General features: G+C 43.0%; 1 protein-coding gene across 11 annotated transcripts in view; it reads left to right on the forward strand.

Moving 5' to 3' along the window:
* Positions 1–13,822, forward strand: part of CACNA1B (calcium voltage-gated channel subunit alpha1 B) — a 474,760-nt gene that overhangs the window by 332,057 nt on the left and 128,881 nt on the right. For 8 of the 11 annotated variants that reach the window (XM_074973540.1, XM_074973544.1, XM_074973542.1 and 5 more), the window contains 2 exons: positions 5,671–5,777; positions 12,816–12,878. In XM_074973540.1, coding sequence (XP_074829641.1) covers positions 5,671–5,777; positions 12,816–12,878 — 170 coding nt within the window. The remainder of the gene's footprint in view (positions 1–5,670; positions 5,778–12,815; positions 12,879–13,822) is intronic. The other 3 variants (XM_074973546.1, XM_074973543.1, XM_074973551.1) reach the window with 1 other exon arrangement.

The raw sequence follows: 13,822 nt of genomic DNA on the forward strand, positions 1-13,822 counted from the left end.
TGGGAAGCCAGACTCAAAGAAGGTCCCCTCTCCCACCCCAATTCCTGCCACTCAGATCCACATGCAGTTAACTGTACCCTGGTACAGGGCTGTTTTAGGGTTGAACTTTTCTTCTAGTCCTCCCTCTCTGCTCGGCAGCTGAATTGCTGCCTTCAGTGTGCGGCTCTGAATGGAGCTTTGTTTCCTGAAAACGGATGTCTGATGTATAGCACAAGAAAAGGATAATGGGTAATAGGGGTATAAAAAATGTTCCTTTGTCTGTGAGATCATGTTTTCTGCATCTCTTTTCTGTTATGATTCATTTGAGTCCTGAGTTTTGGGGATGGGTCTTAGTTTTACTGGGGAAGATTTTCCCTTACAGAAACTCAGCTGTTTCTGTGCATTATAAAATCCAGAAATTCTTAGACTAGAGATTTATGATCCTCTCCATAGGTGCATTTAACCCCTCCCATGAAGATTTTGGGGAGTCGCTTGCATGCAAGGATAAAAGACTAGGCCCCTAAGGCCTGGGCTACACTGTGTGGGGGGGTGGGGTTCAAACTAAGATATGTAGCTGAAGTTGAAGTATCTTAGTTCGACTTACCTGGCCGTCCTCATGGTGGCAAGTCGACCGTGGTGGCTCCCCCGTCGACTCCACTTACTCCTCCTGCCGAGGTGGAGTAAAGGCGTCGATTCAGGGATCAATTTATCGCATCTAGATGAGACACGATAAATCGATCCCCGTACTTAGGGTCCTTGTCTAATGAAGTTCATCTCTTCCTTTCTAGTCCTTTTAACTTTCCTGTTTTGCATATATCAGAAGCTGACTCTGATGGTTAGAAAACTGCCTTTGTTAGAGTTTATAGAGTGCAATTAAATATTGACAGAATCAACAAGCATTGCCAAATCACCAAGCGTCTTTTAAACTCTCTTTCACTTCATGGATCCAAAAATCACTAGGGTTTTCAAAAGAGAAGGAAGAAGATAAAAGTAATTCAATTACTCGGCCTACCTAGAGAATGAGAGATTTATTGCTAAGTAAATATGATCATGCAAAATCCAAAATGGCCTGGAGATATAATTAAATTACTCAGGAGTCAGTTGACCCCCAGAGACTTCCTTTGACAATTACATTTTAAAACGCATCAAGATCAGTTGTGCATACAATGTCCAAATACTGTAAGTAACCTGAAAATGACAAAAAACACCTCCCCACTTCCATTCAGGTCTGCATCTGTTCAGCCAGCACTCCCTGTATTAGATATGAAATAGGACATGGTTTATCACGACTTGCACTTATTCTGTAGCATTAACCAGTGGATTGTCACTGATAGCGGAAGCCCGCAGAGTCATGGTTGCTGCATTTCAATGCAGTTTAGTAAGCGGAAACCTGATTAGAAAACTGACCGGTACTATAAAGCAACTCCCTAAAAATGCAAACTCCTCAAGTATTCCCCCTTCTGCTTTGAATAAGAGTGTGCGCTGCCCATGGGCGGCAGGTATCAAAGGCAGGGGAAGGCTCAGCCTACCCAAACTGCCTCTGTGGCGCCCACACTCCCTCCAGGCCCCCTCCTGCTTCCCGCCATGGGCCCGCAGCTCTTCTTTCCCATGTGGCCGAGTCCTGGGCCAGTGGCGCCAGAACCATCGGGGTGGGGAGGGAGTGGACCATAGCCCTCCCATTTCCCCCTTCCCCTCCTCTTCCACCTGAGCCCCACCATCCCACCCCCTAGCCAGGCCAGCGTGGAGCCCTGCCAGGGAGCCTGGGCAGCTGTGGGGAGCAGCCTCTGGCCTGTGTCCCAGCCCCGCAGGCTCCCCAGCTGCCCAGGGCAGGAGGAGGGTCCGCGACCCTATGCTGGCTCCCCACAGCTGCCCGCGTGGCTCTCCCTGACCCGGCTCCAGCTGGAAGGGGGGCCTTGGAGCCACAGCCTGGCTATGGCAAGAGCGGTGTGGGCAACTGTGAGGAGCCACAGCATCACGGACCCTCTACTTGCCCCAGGTGGGCAGGGACGCAAGCCAGGGGCTGCTTGGGCACCCCACACTGTGCTCAGGTAGAGGGTCGGCCATGGCTCCCTACAGCTGCCCGCCCGGCTCTTGTCATGGCTGGGCTGCAGCTCCGAGCCCCCCCGCTTCTCCTGGCCACAGCCGGGTCGGGGAGAGCTGCATGGGCAGCTGTGGGGAGCCTGGGTCCCTCCACCTGCCCTGGACGGGGGGCCTGGGACACGGGCAAGGGGCTGCCTTCGCCTCCACCTTGGGCAGTTATTTTTAGTAAAAGTCACTGACCGGTCCTGCACAATAAACAAAAATTCACGGAAGCCCCATGACCTGTCCCTGATTTTTACTAAAAATAACTGTGACAGGACAGGGAGGGAGACGGTCCAGCCCCTACCGCTGCTGTGGCTCCGGGGTCTGCCAGGCATCCACAGCAACTCAGAGATCTAGGGTTCCTCCACCGCCGGGTCCCTCTTGGCGGCTTGGAGCTATGGGGGCTGGTGGCTGGGAGCTGTGATGGGCCCCGCCGCCTGCAACTGCTGAGAGCTCTGGGGCCCCTGCTGGCTGACAGCTTCAGCCCTTCTGGCCCCAGAGCTGATGTGGAAAATGTCACTGACTGAGGATTCTGGTGCTCTCAGATTCTGAAAGCTGGGAATGGGTGATGGAGGATGGATCACTTGAGGATTACCTGTTCTGTTCATTCCCTCTGAAACATCTGGCATTGACCACTGTCAGAAGACAAGATATTGGCAGATGGACTTTTGATCTGACCCAGTATGGACGTTCTTATGTTCTTATGACCTTCGTGACGTAATCTTAGCCTTAATGATGATAATCCTGAGCATTCATATCAAAGTTTTCATCCATTGATCAGATGCATGTTCCAGTGTAGGGATCATGGACTAGATATCAGCTTCAGGGAAGGTGATGATCAAGTGGTTAGAGCACAGGACTGGGAGACAGGAATGCTGGGTTCTGTTCGGACCCCCTAGGTGTCTCCAAGCAAATCACTTATAACCTTCCTATCTGCTTTCCTTTCTGTAAAATGAGGATACTGATAGAGAGGTATGACCCAGGGCGGCAGCTGCTGCTGTTGTTAGTTGTAGTAACATTGGATTTGTATTGGCATAGCAACTATGAGCCCCAGTCATGCACGAGGACCTACTATGAGACACACTGTAAAAACACTGTCTCTGCCTCAAAGAGAGCTTACAATTTAAGTGTAAGACAGAAGTTTAATTAATATGTGTATAGTGCTTTGAGAACCCTGGATAGAGGGTGCTACAGAACTATTATTGTCTTTATTTTAGTATGAAACACTTGTCGGCTAAACACTAGTTGTTCTAAGTTACGTATTGCTAAATTTGTAAATACAGTAGGAGTTTTCTTGAGCTACAGAGTCTATCGAAATGTAGTGCTGCAGTTGAGAGTGGCTTAGAAGCAGGAAATGTAATTTTCTGCTTTCTGAGTTTTATGTTCAGTGAATGGGTTATTTAAAAAAAGCCAGTGACAATATTTAAACCTTTGTGATCGTATTAAAGCTGGCTAGAACTTGGGAGAAGGGACAATCGAAGAACCCCAGCCCATAAAAGCAAAACAGTCAAACCTTCGTCAAATTACAGCACTTTCAGATATTATACCCCAAAGGGTTCATATTCTGCAGAATAAAAAAATATACATTTGACTTACAGTAAGAGTCTCAAGTCATTGATAAATGTACTGGAAGTTGGCAGCTGAGAAACATTGACTTTGTATAGTTGTTTAATGGAGCATTTTCATCTTGGTCTGGCTTGGATTCCTTCTTTAACTGCAATGAGGATTTGCTCATTATAGATGTACTAATATCTGGAGAGAAAAAAGCAAGCTTGAAAGCCTAATGGCAGAGGGTTTTTTCCACATCTATAATTCACTGTCATTTTTGTCTCTTGAAAAGAGGAAAGAAAAGGAAACCAATTTCAAAGTGAGTTACATCTGATCAAATACTATTAAATTCAGACCAGTTACTTTTTCTTGCCTATTCCAGGGTGGAGAAATCCATGTGTAGGCTATGCACTAGTTAATATCTCACAAAGCTAATCTTCAACAGCAGGAAGTGATCAAATAGCATCCTACAGAGTGCTATCGTGTGGTCTATAACTGCCTTCATCTTTGAAGAGTGATTATACTCAGAGTAGTGATGTTAAAAGTGGCATTATAGGGTTCCATGTTTATCTTTCCATAATTTCCCTGACAAATTTGACTAGTTTGAAAGTTAGAAAGGCTGGCCCTGGGATCTGAGCCCAGCCAGGTTCCTTGGCTCACCATCAGACATAAAGATTCAGCACGAAACAACGGTGTTGATGATGCACTAGTTGAACACAGTAGCTCACGCTTCTGCACCTGTATGGGTCCTGCAATGCTAACAAGAGTGGCAAACATAGAAAACAGTTACGGGGTTTTTTGGAAGAGTCAACTGATACGTTTCTCAAGACACACATGGAGCAGACCTGCTGTAGAGGTCTGCTTGAACCTAGTTTTAAAGCCTGACCTGACCCAACCAGAGCCTGAGTGCGTCAAGTTGTTTTCAGACCTGACCCAAACCCAACACTTCCCCCTGAACCTGTGTCAGCACTGCCGCTGTCTTATCCTTGGGGTTTGACCTGGTGGGGGTGTCCCACTCCTCACGCCCCATGACTGGGTTCCCTCTGCCTCCTGTCCATGGGGTTGGCACAGTGACTGGGAGAACCTCACAGTACCTCACACTCCGCAGCACACAAAGCGCAGCAAGGTGGTGGTGGCTGGCAAGAGTAGGGCATGCAGCTGCCCCTTCACAAACCCCCGTGCAGGAGGAGGTGATCGGAGACTACTTGACCCAAGCCCGAACAGGTCGGGTCATTTAACCCAAGCCTGGTATTTGGGGCCCGTCGAGTTCAGGTCAGGTTGCAATCTTCTGCTGAGTAAGAAGGAGCTATCTTTACATGAGCATCTTTCTGGCCATAACCATAATTTAATACGGCTTCCGATTTCAGGTCTGCTAGGGTAAATATGAAGTAACTCAGTTGAAATCAATGGAGTTACACCTGTGTAAAATTGGTATGAATAAGTTCAGTTTCAGGTCCTCTGGTACATTATTTGTTTTAAGAAAAAATATTTTCAGTCTAATCAATGGAACGTGGCCTTATTTTACACCCAAAATGTCATGCTCTTATATAGTCTCTTTCCACATTGTGGCACGTGTTGCCTGATTATGATGAGAAGAGGTATAAGAAGATGCCCTCAGAGACTGGAGATTCCAGCCAGCATTCAGTGCTCCCTCTTGGCTGAGTAGAAGGAACCTAAGCAGAAGGAACCACACAGAAACTTGTATTGTAGGATTTCTAGCCTTGACAGACTTTGCCACTATATTGAAGATGAGGGCAGCTGCCATCAGTTCCATTTTATGCAGAGTACTTGGAGCCTTCAGACTCCTCATAACTTGCTAATATGGCAATAGACAGGTAAAGCCCATGGGCCCTACTCAGGAAAATATGCTGCAACAAATCATGCAGGTTTAACAAAAACCAAATGCAGTGTTTCAGAGTGTTTAACTGTTACTTTGTTAAAAGTGGCTGTGACAGTTGTGTGTCACTTGTGGCCATTTATGAGTTCAATTGATTTTCATCCTAGGTCTTTAACTGAATGATGAATGATGTAACCCTGGATTTGTCTTGATTTCGGAAACAGGATGAAGAGGAGATGGAAGAGGCTACCAATCAAAAGCTTGCGCTCCAGAAGGCCAAGGAGGTAGCAGAAGTCAGTCCCATGTCCGCAGCTAATATTTCCATAGCAGCGTAAGTGTAATTTTTTATTATTTGGGAACTTTTATCACTTTGTTTTTATTCTTCAGACTGAGTATATATCTGTTCCATTGGGCACATGAACTCCGATGTACAATATGGAGGACTAACAAGGGCTGTAGGTTGATTTGAATACTTCAGGGTCGATCACTTAGTTGTGTGTTTTATTTGGTATCTTTGCATTTAGTTGGTTTTTCTTTGAAATGTCATTGTCTCCACTTCACTGGAAAAGAAATGCATTTTAGAGAATTTTTAAGTTGTCCTAGGAAAGACTTCACCAGGTGAACTGTTATCATTTCACTTCAGACTTTTTGCGTTCTGAAAGACGGGTGTATATGACATATAAAATATAGTTTAACTACATTCAGAAGTATCATCTTGCACGTGCAAATGCAGGCTTTTGTGCATGGAAGTGGGGGTGCTTGTGTGATCTCACTTTGGAAGAATGCTTAGAAAATATTACTCTTGGGGCCAGCCTTTCAAGTATATGAATCTAAACTTCCCTTTGCAGAACATGCATAGGCAGGTGGAAATAAGCAATTTTCAGACGTGTGCTGAGGTCTTTGAGGTCAGTGGGAGTTTTGCCTGCATAGGATAAGGACTGAATTTGGCACACACAATTGCTGCTTTGCACATATAATACACATTTTGCTTGTGCTTCTTAGGGAGCCTGTGTTTGAAAATGAAGACGTTTTGAAATGTACTGATTGACACACACAATTATTCTGGAAGTTTATGCAACTTCATGGGGAAGTTCAAGTATCTTTGTGTCAAAAAGACTGTCCTGCTGTTTGCTGGGAGCTGCAAGTATTTCTCGATAGCCTCCAGTCCTCAGAAAGGGGCAGCTGGAAATTACTCCAAGGATCAGGGAAGCCTAAACTTATTTGGAATAATTTCCTGTCGAGTTGTATTCCAAAATATCTGTAGTCCAGAGAGAACCCTATTTAACTGAACAGTTTTCTAATATATTTTCCCCAATGTAAATCCATCTCATAAGGCCTTCATTAGTGTGTATTCAATCTAGAATCATGTTATTTCAGCAACAATGGCACATATGAAACTTGTTCACTAAATCTGAAAAAAAGAAAAGAATATTCTTAATCTGTTTAGCTTTTTTTTTGCAATTTATATTTGTAGAATACGTATATGGTTAGCATTATAGATAGTTCTCCTCTTATAATGATTTGCCAGCCTCAAAAAGAATTCACATAAGAAAAGTTTCTCTTTTTCTTTGATGTACTTCTGTGTACTGTAATTTTAAAATATAAGATGGCATTGTTTATTCTATTATTATTATAAAATGATTGTATATGTGAAGATTACTTAGAACCCCAAACTCCCATCAACTTTAATGGGCCCAGGATTTCACCCCAGATTCTTAGTTACTGACAATAGTTTTAGTCCCTGATTTTTCATCAGGCTTTGATCTGGTTTTTGATCTCACACGTTCAGTTTTGTGACTACAGTTACATGTGAGTGCAACATTGCAAGTTACTATTTGTTGTGTCTACAGTTATAGCTGCTCAGACATCTATGTGCCTTTTTCATAGGTACATTCAGATGGTTAGGCCTATAAAATGAATGCAGTTGCAGGTGCAATTAATTGTTTCCACATTTAACTGCAGTAGCAAAATTGTGTTTGCAATACTAGAGGCCACATTTGGAAATGTAGAACTTATTCTCTCAACAGTGTGTCTCTAGACAAGTTGTATCTGCTGTATAGAAGCATGAGATACTTACACAGGCTACTGTGATTTAGTTGCATGTGTGAGTGTGTGATACTAGGTTGGGAGAAAGACTGAAGAATCAATAGATGGGTGTTTGAATGAATAAACACATAGAAGAACAGATTACTGGTTAGAAGGTAAGTAGATGTGTGGGTGGATTGTTGGTTGGTGACAGGTGGTTTAAGAGGTGGATGTAACAGAGGATCTGAGCGATCCATCCGCACTGAACTTTTTTCTTTGAAATTTGTGTTTATAATTTTATTAGGTCTTTGTTTGTAAAAGAGGCTTTATTTGATTTTTTCTCTTTTAAATTTACTTTTCAAAAAGCACATTTTAAAATGAATTTCTATCATAACTGGTTACCTGAATGCCTGTCAACTAAAATAACTCTCTCTTTCTTTCAGTGTTCTGTAGAGAGAGTGCTGTGGTTCAAGTGTTTTCTTAATAACGTTGTTCACGTTAGCAGAATGGCCTCAATTAACATTGTGGTTTGACTCTTACTATGATTTGTTATTAATTTGGTGGACCTGTCCTTTGGGTTCCTAGAACCTACAGAGGTGGCAAAACCTTCCGGGTGCTCAGTCTGGTAAAAAGTCATTTCTGTTTTCCCTCCCTGGTGTTTAAACAGTAAGATACTGTGCTTGCTGCTTTGCTTCTATTTCTTGTCAGTTTTGTAACATTTGTGCTTTCAGTGGGAGCAAATCCTGCACCCCTTCGTCTGACCCTCTTCACTCTTATTTCCTCATCTTAGCAAAGTCTGCATTTTGGAAACTCCTTATCATGCATTTACACTACAGTGGGTGGCAGCGTACCCAAGTTTTCCATCCTCATGCATTACTGCAATGTATATATATTGTGCATTTGTTTGTATGTGGAGGTGTATATGTGTATCCATATGCCTGTGATTGTCTGTATTTGTCCTTTTGCTCTGCTATGGAAAATAACCTCATTTAACAACAGCTAAGCTCCAGGAAGAATTCAGCTTACTGAATCAGTTACCGAACTTGCTTTCTAGGCTACAAAAGTTAGTTACTTTTTTAGTACGTCAACCTAATTTCAGTGTATTAAGTGACATTTTAGAATTTTGCAGATGCATAGGATTCAGTGCGAGCAAGGATTATTTTGTGGTTGATAGATGGTGAAGTCCTACTACTGAACCTTGAAACTGTTTTAATAATTTATCGATCTATGCAGTCAAGTAAGGATATCATCTGTCTGATAACTGACTTAGAAGGTGCTATATTATAATTCTGCATCTATAACTGGGAGAGGCAATGAAGTCAGTTGCTACAGTCGGTTTGTAGCTCCTGGTTTGTTGATCTTTAAGGATGTCAGTGATTCAACTTCTACTCCATAAAAAGGGCTAATAGGAGTGGATTGATTTAGCCATGACTTGGCTTTTTTTACCTGGTGAACTCTATCCTGAATAGACTTATTATTTTCTTTTTCAGGATTGAAGCTGATGTGGGACATTTTTCTGTTGGGATGTTTGCTTTAAAACAAGATGTTTTTTTAATCTGTGTTTGACATTTTAGTTTTAGCTTATTGTTTTCATTCTGGTTTTGTGATTTTTTTTTTCCGTTTAGCGTTTTCCTTGCTTTATTGTTTCTTGAGGTGAGTTTGGGTTTGTTCAGTTTACCCAGAGTCGTCCTTTGAAAACCTCGGTTTCATATAGTATTTTAATTGCTCAGCCTCGTGAACTGAGCTACTGTAATAACAGATGGGACTACACAACAAGCCATTGGTGCAGCTTCCTTGGTGGCGAAAATGGAGGAGAGAGGGGGAAGCCCATCTTAGGGGAATTCCCCTTTAGTTGTAGGGTTCATTAGCTGATAGAACACGTTATTGGGAGGCAGGAATCAGTGCTTTGCTTCTTGCTCTGCCACTAATTCATGATGGGAGTTGGGGCAACTCATTTAACTTTTCTGTGTCTCGGTGGGGAAAACAGGGTGGTGACTTATTAACTTTGTGGAGCGTGAGGCTTCATCAGTCAGTGTGTAAAGCACTTTGAGTCCTTCTGTGAGAGGCACCAGAGAAGTGCATTGCATCCGGACCGAGGATTAAGGCACAACCCCCCTATTTCAAAATGTAATTTTGTCGTTAAGTTTGCTGTTTCACAAACCTTCAGTCCCAAACACCACACCTTAGAGTTCCCCCTCCACCTCTTCTTTCCCAGCCAGAGATGCACCAATGACATGTACAAAAGGGGCTGCATTAAACAAAAGGACGCACCAGCTCTGTTCGCAGTTCAGTTGAGCAGTCTGACAGACAAGTTATGACTCACAAAGGAAGCTGAAGCCCCACGCAAGCACATCTACTTCACCACTGGCGCTCAGAGGCCACTGATGCAGAACTTGTGCTTAAAATAAATAACTTTTTTATTTGTTTATTCCTGTGTTTCCAATGGTCTGCCTCAAACTCTTCTGGGGGAAAGTCTTAAAATAGCAACTGCAGCCAAATTACTAAATTTATAACAACCTGCAAATTAGTTGTGCCTAAGTTGTCACACTGAGTGATTTTTTTTTTCAAGGTGGTAATGGTTTTGAGTTGTAGCTGGCCTCCAAGAGTCTAAGCATCCCTTGCTGTACAGCAGGTCTCCAGCTGGAGATTTTGATGGGAGAGAGAATCCCCAGATATGATGGTTCTAGCCCTGTATGGAGTGATAAGGAGACAGTTTCTCCTTGTAGCTGAATATACGGGCCAAATCCCGCACTAAGAGCTGTCTGTAGGATCGACCACGTAATTGACCACTTTAAATGACTCTGTGTTTTCCAATTATCAAACCACTCTGTTAGGTGTCGGGTTTTTGCTGGTCCCTTATGTAGTTGCTTAAGGCATTTTACTTGTGTGCTCAGCTAAGACCTCCTGCTCACAGGTAAACCCTACCAATTGCTTTGCTAGCTCTGACCCAAGGGTGCTGCCAACTCATCATAAATTGGTAAATAAATAAAAGATGTGATGTTAAAATACCAAAGACAGTACATGAAAGAGCAGGTACAGTAGCACACTTCCATCTTTCACTAGCACTTCTTAGTGGTCATCTGTCCCTTTTGTACAGGTTTGGGGATGAAGGTCTGGGCGGGTTGTTCTATTTCCTCTTGTCTCTGGAACTCTGTGGTCTGTTCTACAGTCGTTGTTGGGCATGGCTCTTGGTAACCAATAGAACCCTGCAAGAAAAATGCCTGAATCACTGGCAAATAAAAAGTTCGGTGTATGATGACGTGTAGACTAGAAGAGGCGTTCTTTTTATCTTGCCGGCTTGTCATTTCTTCCCTCTTCCTGCTCCCTGAATGTGCTGGTGTGTGGGGTACTGTGACTCTTCCTGTTAGTTTGCTTTTTTACCCTTTTTGTCATGTAACTGTGAATCAGCAAACAGCTGCCCAGAAAGACTCTTTCTCTCTCTCTCTCTCTCTCGCTCTCTCATGGTAAGTAGCAGCAAGCAAAGCTCAAATACCTCCTCCACTTTGCTTTGAAAAAGGAGGCTGTCTTTGCCCTATGAGTCTACATAGTGTGATTTCAGTATGAAATTAGCTGATGGATATTGCAGAACAGGGATTCCAGCAATGAAGACAGAGAAATGGACCTCTGGGAGCCCTTTTGCAGGACTTGCATAGTCATGTTGGGCCAAGTACAGGGATGTTTGGCAGCATCATTGTGGGGCCTTCATCCTGCACTGGACCAAATGAGGCAATGAGGAATATGATGATAAGCATAAGTGTTTTGCCAAGGGATTTTGAGATGTGCTTTAAGCAATAAAATGCTTCAGGTTGCCCCTATACCTCCACAAACACCTTTGCCAGTGCTGGTTCTCCTTTCCCGGAATCTCTGACAAGTGAAGCCATGACTGGTACGTTCTCTGCTATCATAAATTTTCTGCCTAGTTTGCTCAGGCCATTCTACCCAGACTTTAAACATTTATGCAATTGTAGGATCTTTGCTGGGGGCTTCATTCAACATCCTGTGGATGCAGCGTCCAGCCAAATCAAGAAATAAAGGAGTACCAGCTTTGGTAACCCCATAACAATAATTTCCCTTTAAAAATGTAGAGTGCCAGTACTGAAGGGTCAAAAATCCTCCTGTTTGTTTCAGTGCAGTATAAAATATACTAATAATGAAGTTACGGCAAAATAACCATATGATTGCTCCCCAAGACCATTTATTCCAAGCAAAGCCAAGTAAGTGTCTTTAATGATTGCTCCCCCACACAAGCTATCCAAGCCCCTATATACAAGTGTTATATATACATACACTTCACCTTGGTCTACTTTTAATTTTATAATACATTGTTACTTAATATCCTGTGGGTTTGTAATGTATATATTTAAAATTTCACCAGTTCATCCTGCTTTCTCCCCTCCAACCGCATCTCCTTCTTAGGTGCACTTTCCTATCATCTGGGCTTTCTGGCTTTATAGCACTAGTTGTTAGCTAAATAAAACCCACAAAAATCCAATGGCAATAAATCAGTGTTTAAACTGAAAGTGGTAAATTCAGAAAGAGGACGGGTTATATTTTCCACCTCCTGGGAGGGGTCTATAGACAATGTAATGTTGCAAAAAACAAATATATAGAATTATTTTTAAAATTAGAACTAAGTCTCCCTTTAAGTACTGGAACAGGCAGAAACTGCCCCCTAATCTGTCAAATCCACCTGCTACTGCATTTCAAGACACCCCCCACCCCCATTTAGGCAGTCACATGTGTTAAATGGAGGCAAATCTACCAAATAAAATGTGAACAAATGCCTCTTTATTTCCATGTTTGACGCACAGACATGCTTCCTGTTGCCCATGTGGATGGTATATCCTCAGGGCTAGGCCCTTTTTCCCCTACCCCATGGATGCTACGATAACCTGTGTTGGAATTGGTGGCCTTGTGTCCTTCTCTTAGTTCAAAATGAATCATTGCAGTACATGCTGTAAATGCAAACTCCACCTGTTTCTACAAAGACCTCTGCTCTGGGACCCTGATGGTAGCTTGTGCAGAGGACTCTGGCTATGTGAGTACAGCATATTGCAGCATAGAGTCTTACTATCATCTTGTGTCTTTTGGTTCACCTTTTTATATTTTCTTTTGGCTCCGGTTTGATTTTCCAGTTGTTTTCCTTTTAACTAGAAGACGATGTCTCTGTGGCTTCCACACTTTCTGAAGCTTGCCCGGGCTCCTTCCAAGATGCACGCTGCAGCCTGCATTCGATAGGACACAGCCTGTATGAGTCTCCTCCCGATGTCTTTTATAGTTTCTCTTCTCTTCTTTATTTTCTCACCTTTTTTTGTTTTTTGTTTTTTGTTTTTTGCATGTGCAGTTTTGTAAAGCAAACTCGAGGTACTGTATCTCGCAGCTCGTCAGTCTCCAGCGTAAATTCACCGTGAGTTGCTCTCTGTTACAATATTCAGTAAATGGATTTATGATATATATCTATATATTTATAAACCTCCCTGCTTCCCACCCTCCCGATGCCTTCCCACTTCCCTTGTTTTTTCCAAAAGTCATTCACATCATTGTGGAAAACCTCCAGGCCAACATACGGTGGAAGGACTGGAAGGTGTACAGCAGTGCCATATAATGTTTATGATTTGAGCGTGAGCAACTCTGTAGTGTTTTGTACATTGGGTGTGAAGTCCTCCACTTCTTTCCTTTTTTTTTCTTTTCCCTTTTCTTCTTTCTGCCCTTCTCTTTGTCCTTTCCTTACTTAGTAGTTTTCCTTTCCTGTCCCTCTTACTTTCTTCCTTGCCCTTTTCCCTTGTTTTGTGGCCTGTCTTGTTCTCACTTTTATTGTTTTCCTCTGTGTTATTTATACACTGGGCTAATGGTTTTGATGTTCCACCAGTGTTTGCACTTTTGGTTCAGGAGGAGAATGGGGCCCTACCATGAGCGTGCTCTTTAAAATGAAAGCTAGAACGGGAGAGTTTCAAAGGGGTCCAGCTTCTGGAAACAGGACTCAAATGGGACAATGTTTGAAAACTCTGCATAAATAACCCTTGGAAATTTGTTATAACGAGCAGACATGCTCCCCCACTCCCTCCTGGAGTTTGAGTTTAAAGCTCCAATGTATCCTAGAATGTCGCAAACATGGTGGTAGACCCTTCAGCCATTCCACCCACTTCCCATTAAAAATCCCCCCTCTCCAGGACTCATGGTGAATCATGAGTAGGCTTCAAAGGTACACGTTGCAGGTTTGTAGAAAATACCTTTGATCCCTTCCACGTCATTAACTCATTGAGTGTCTCTGGCTTATACTTTTATCATTTTGTGTTACTTTTCTACGGTGTAATGCTCTTGGGCAGACAAGTAAGTGCAGTTCAGACACGA

This window comes from Natator depressus, chromosome 16 (assembly GCF_965152275.1).
Source record: "Natator depressus isolate rNatDep1 chromosome 16, rNatDep2.hap1, whole genome shotgun sequence".
Classification (NCBI taxonomy): domain Eukaryota; kingdom Metazoa; phylum Chordata; order Testudines; family Cheloniidae; genus Natator; species Natator depressus.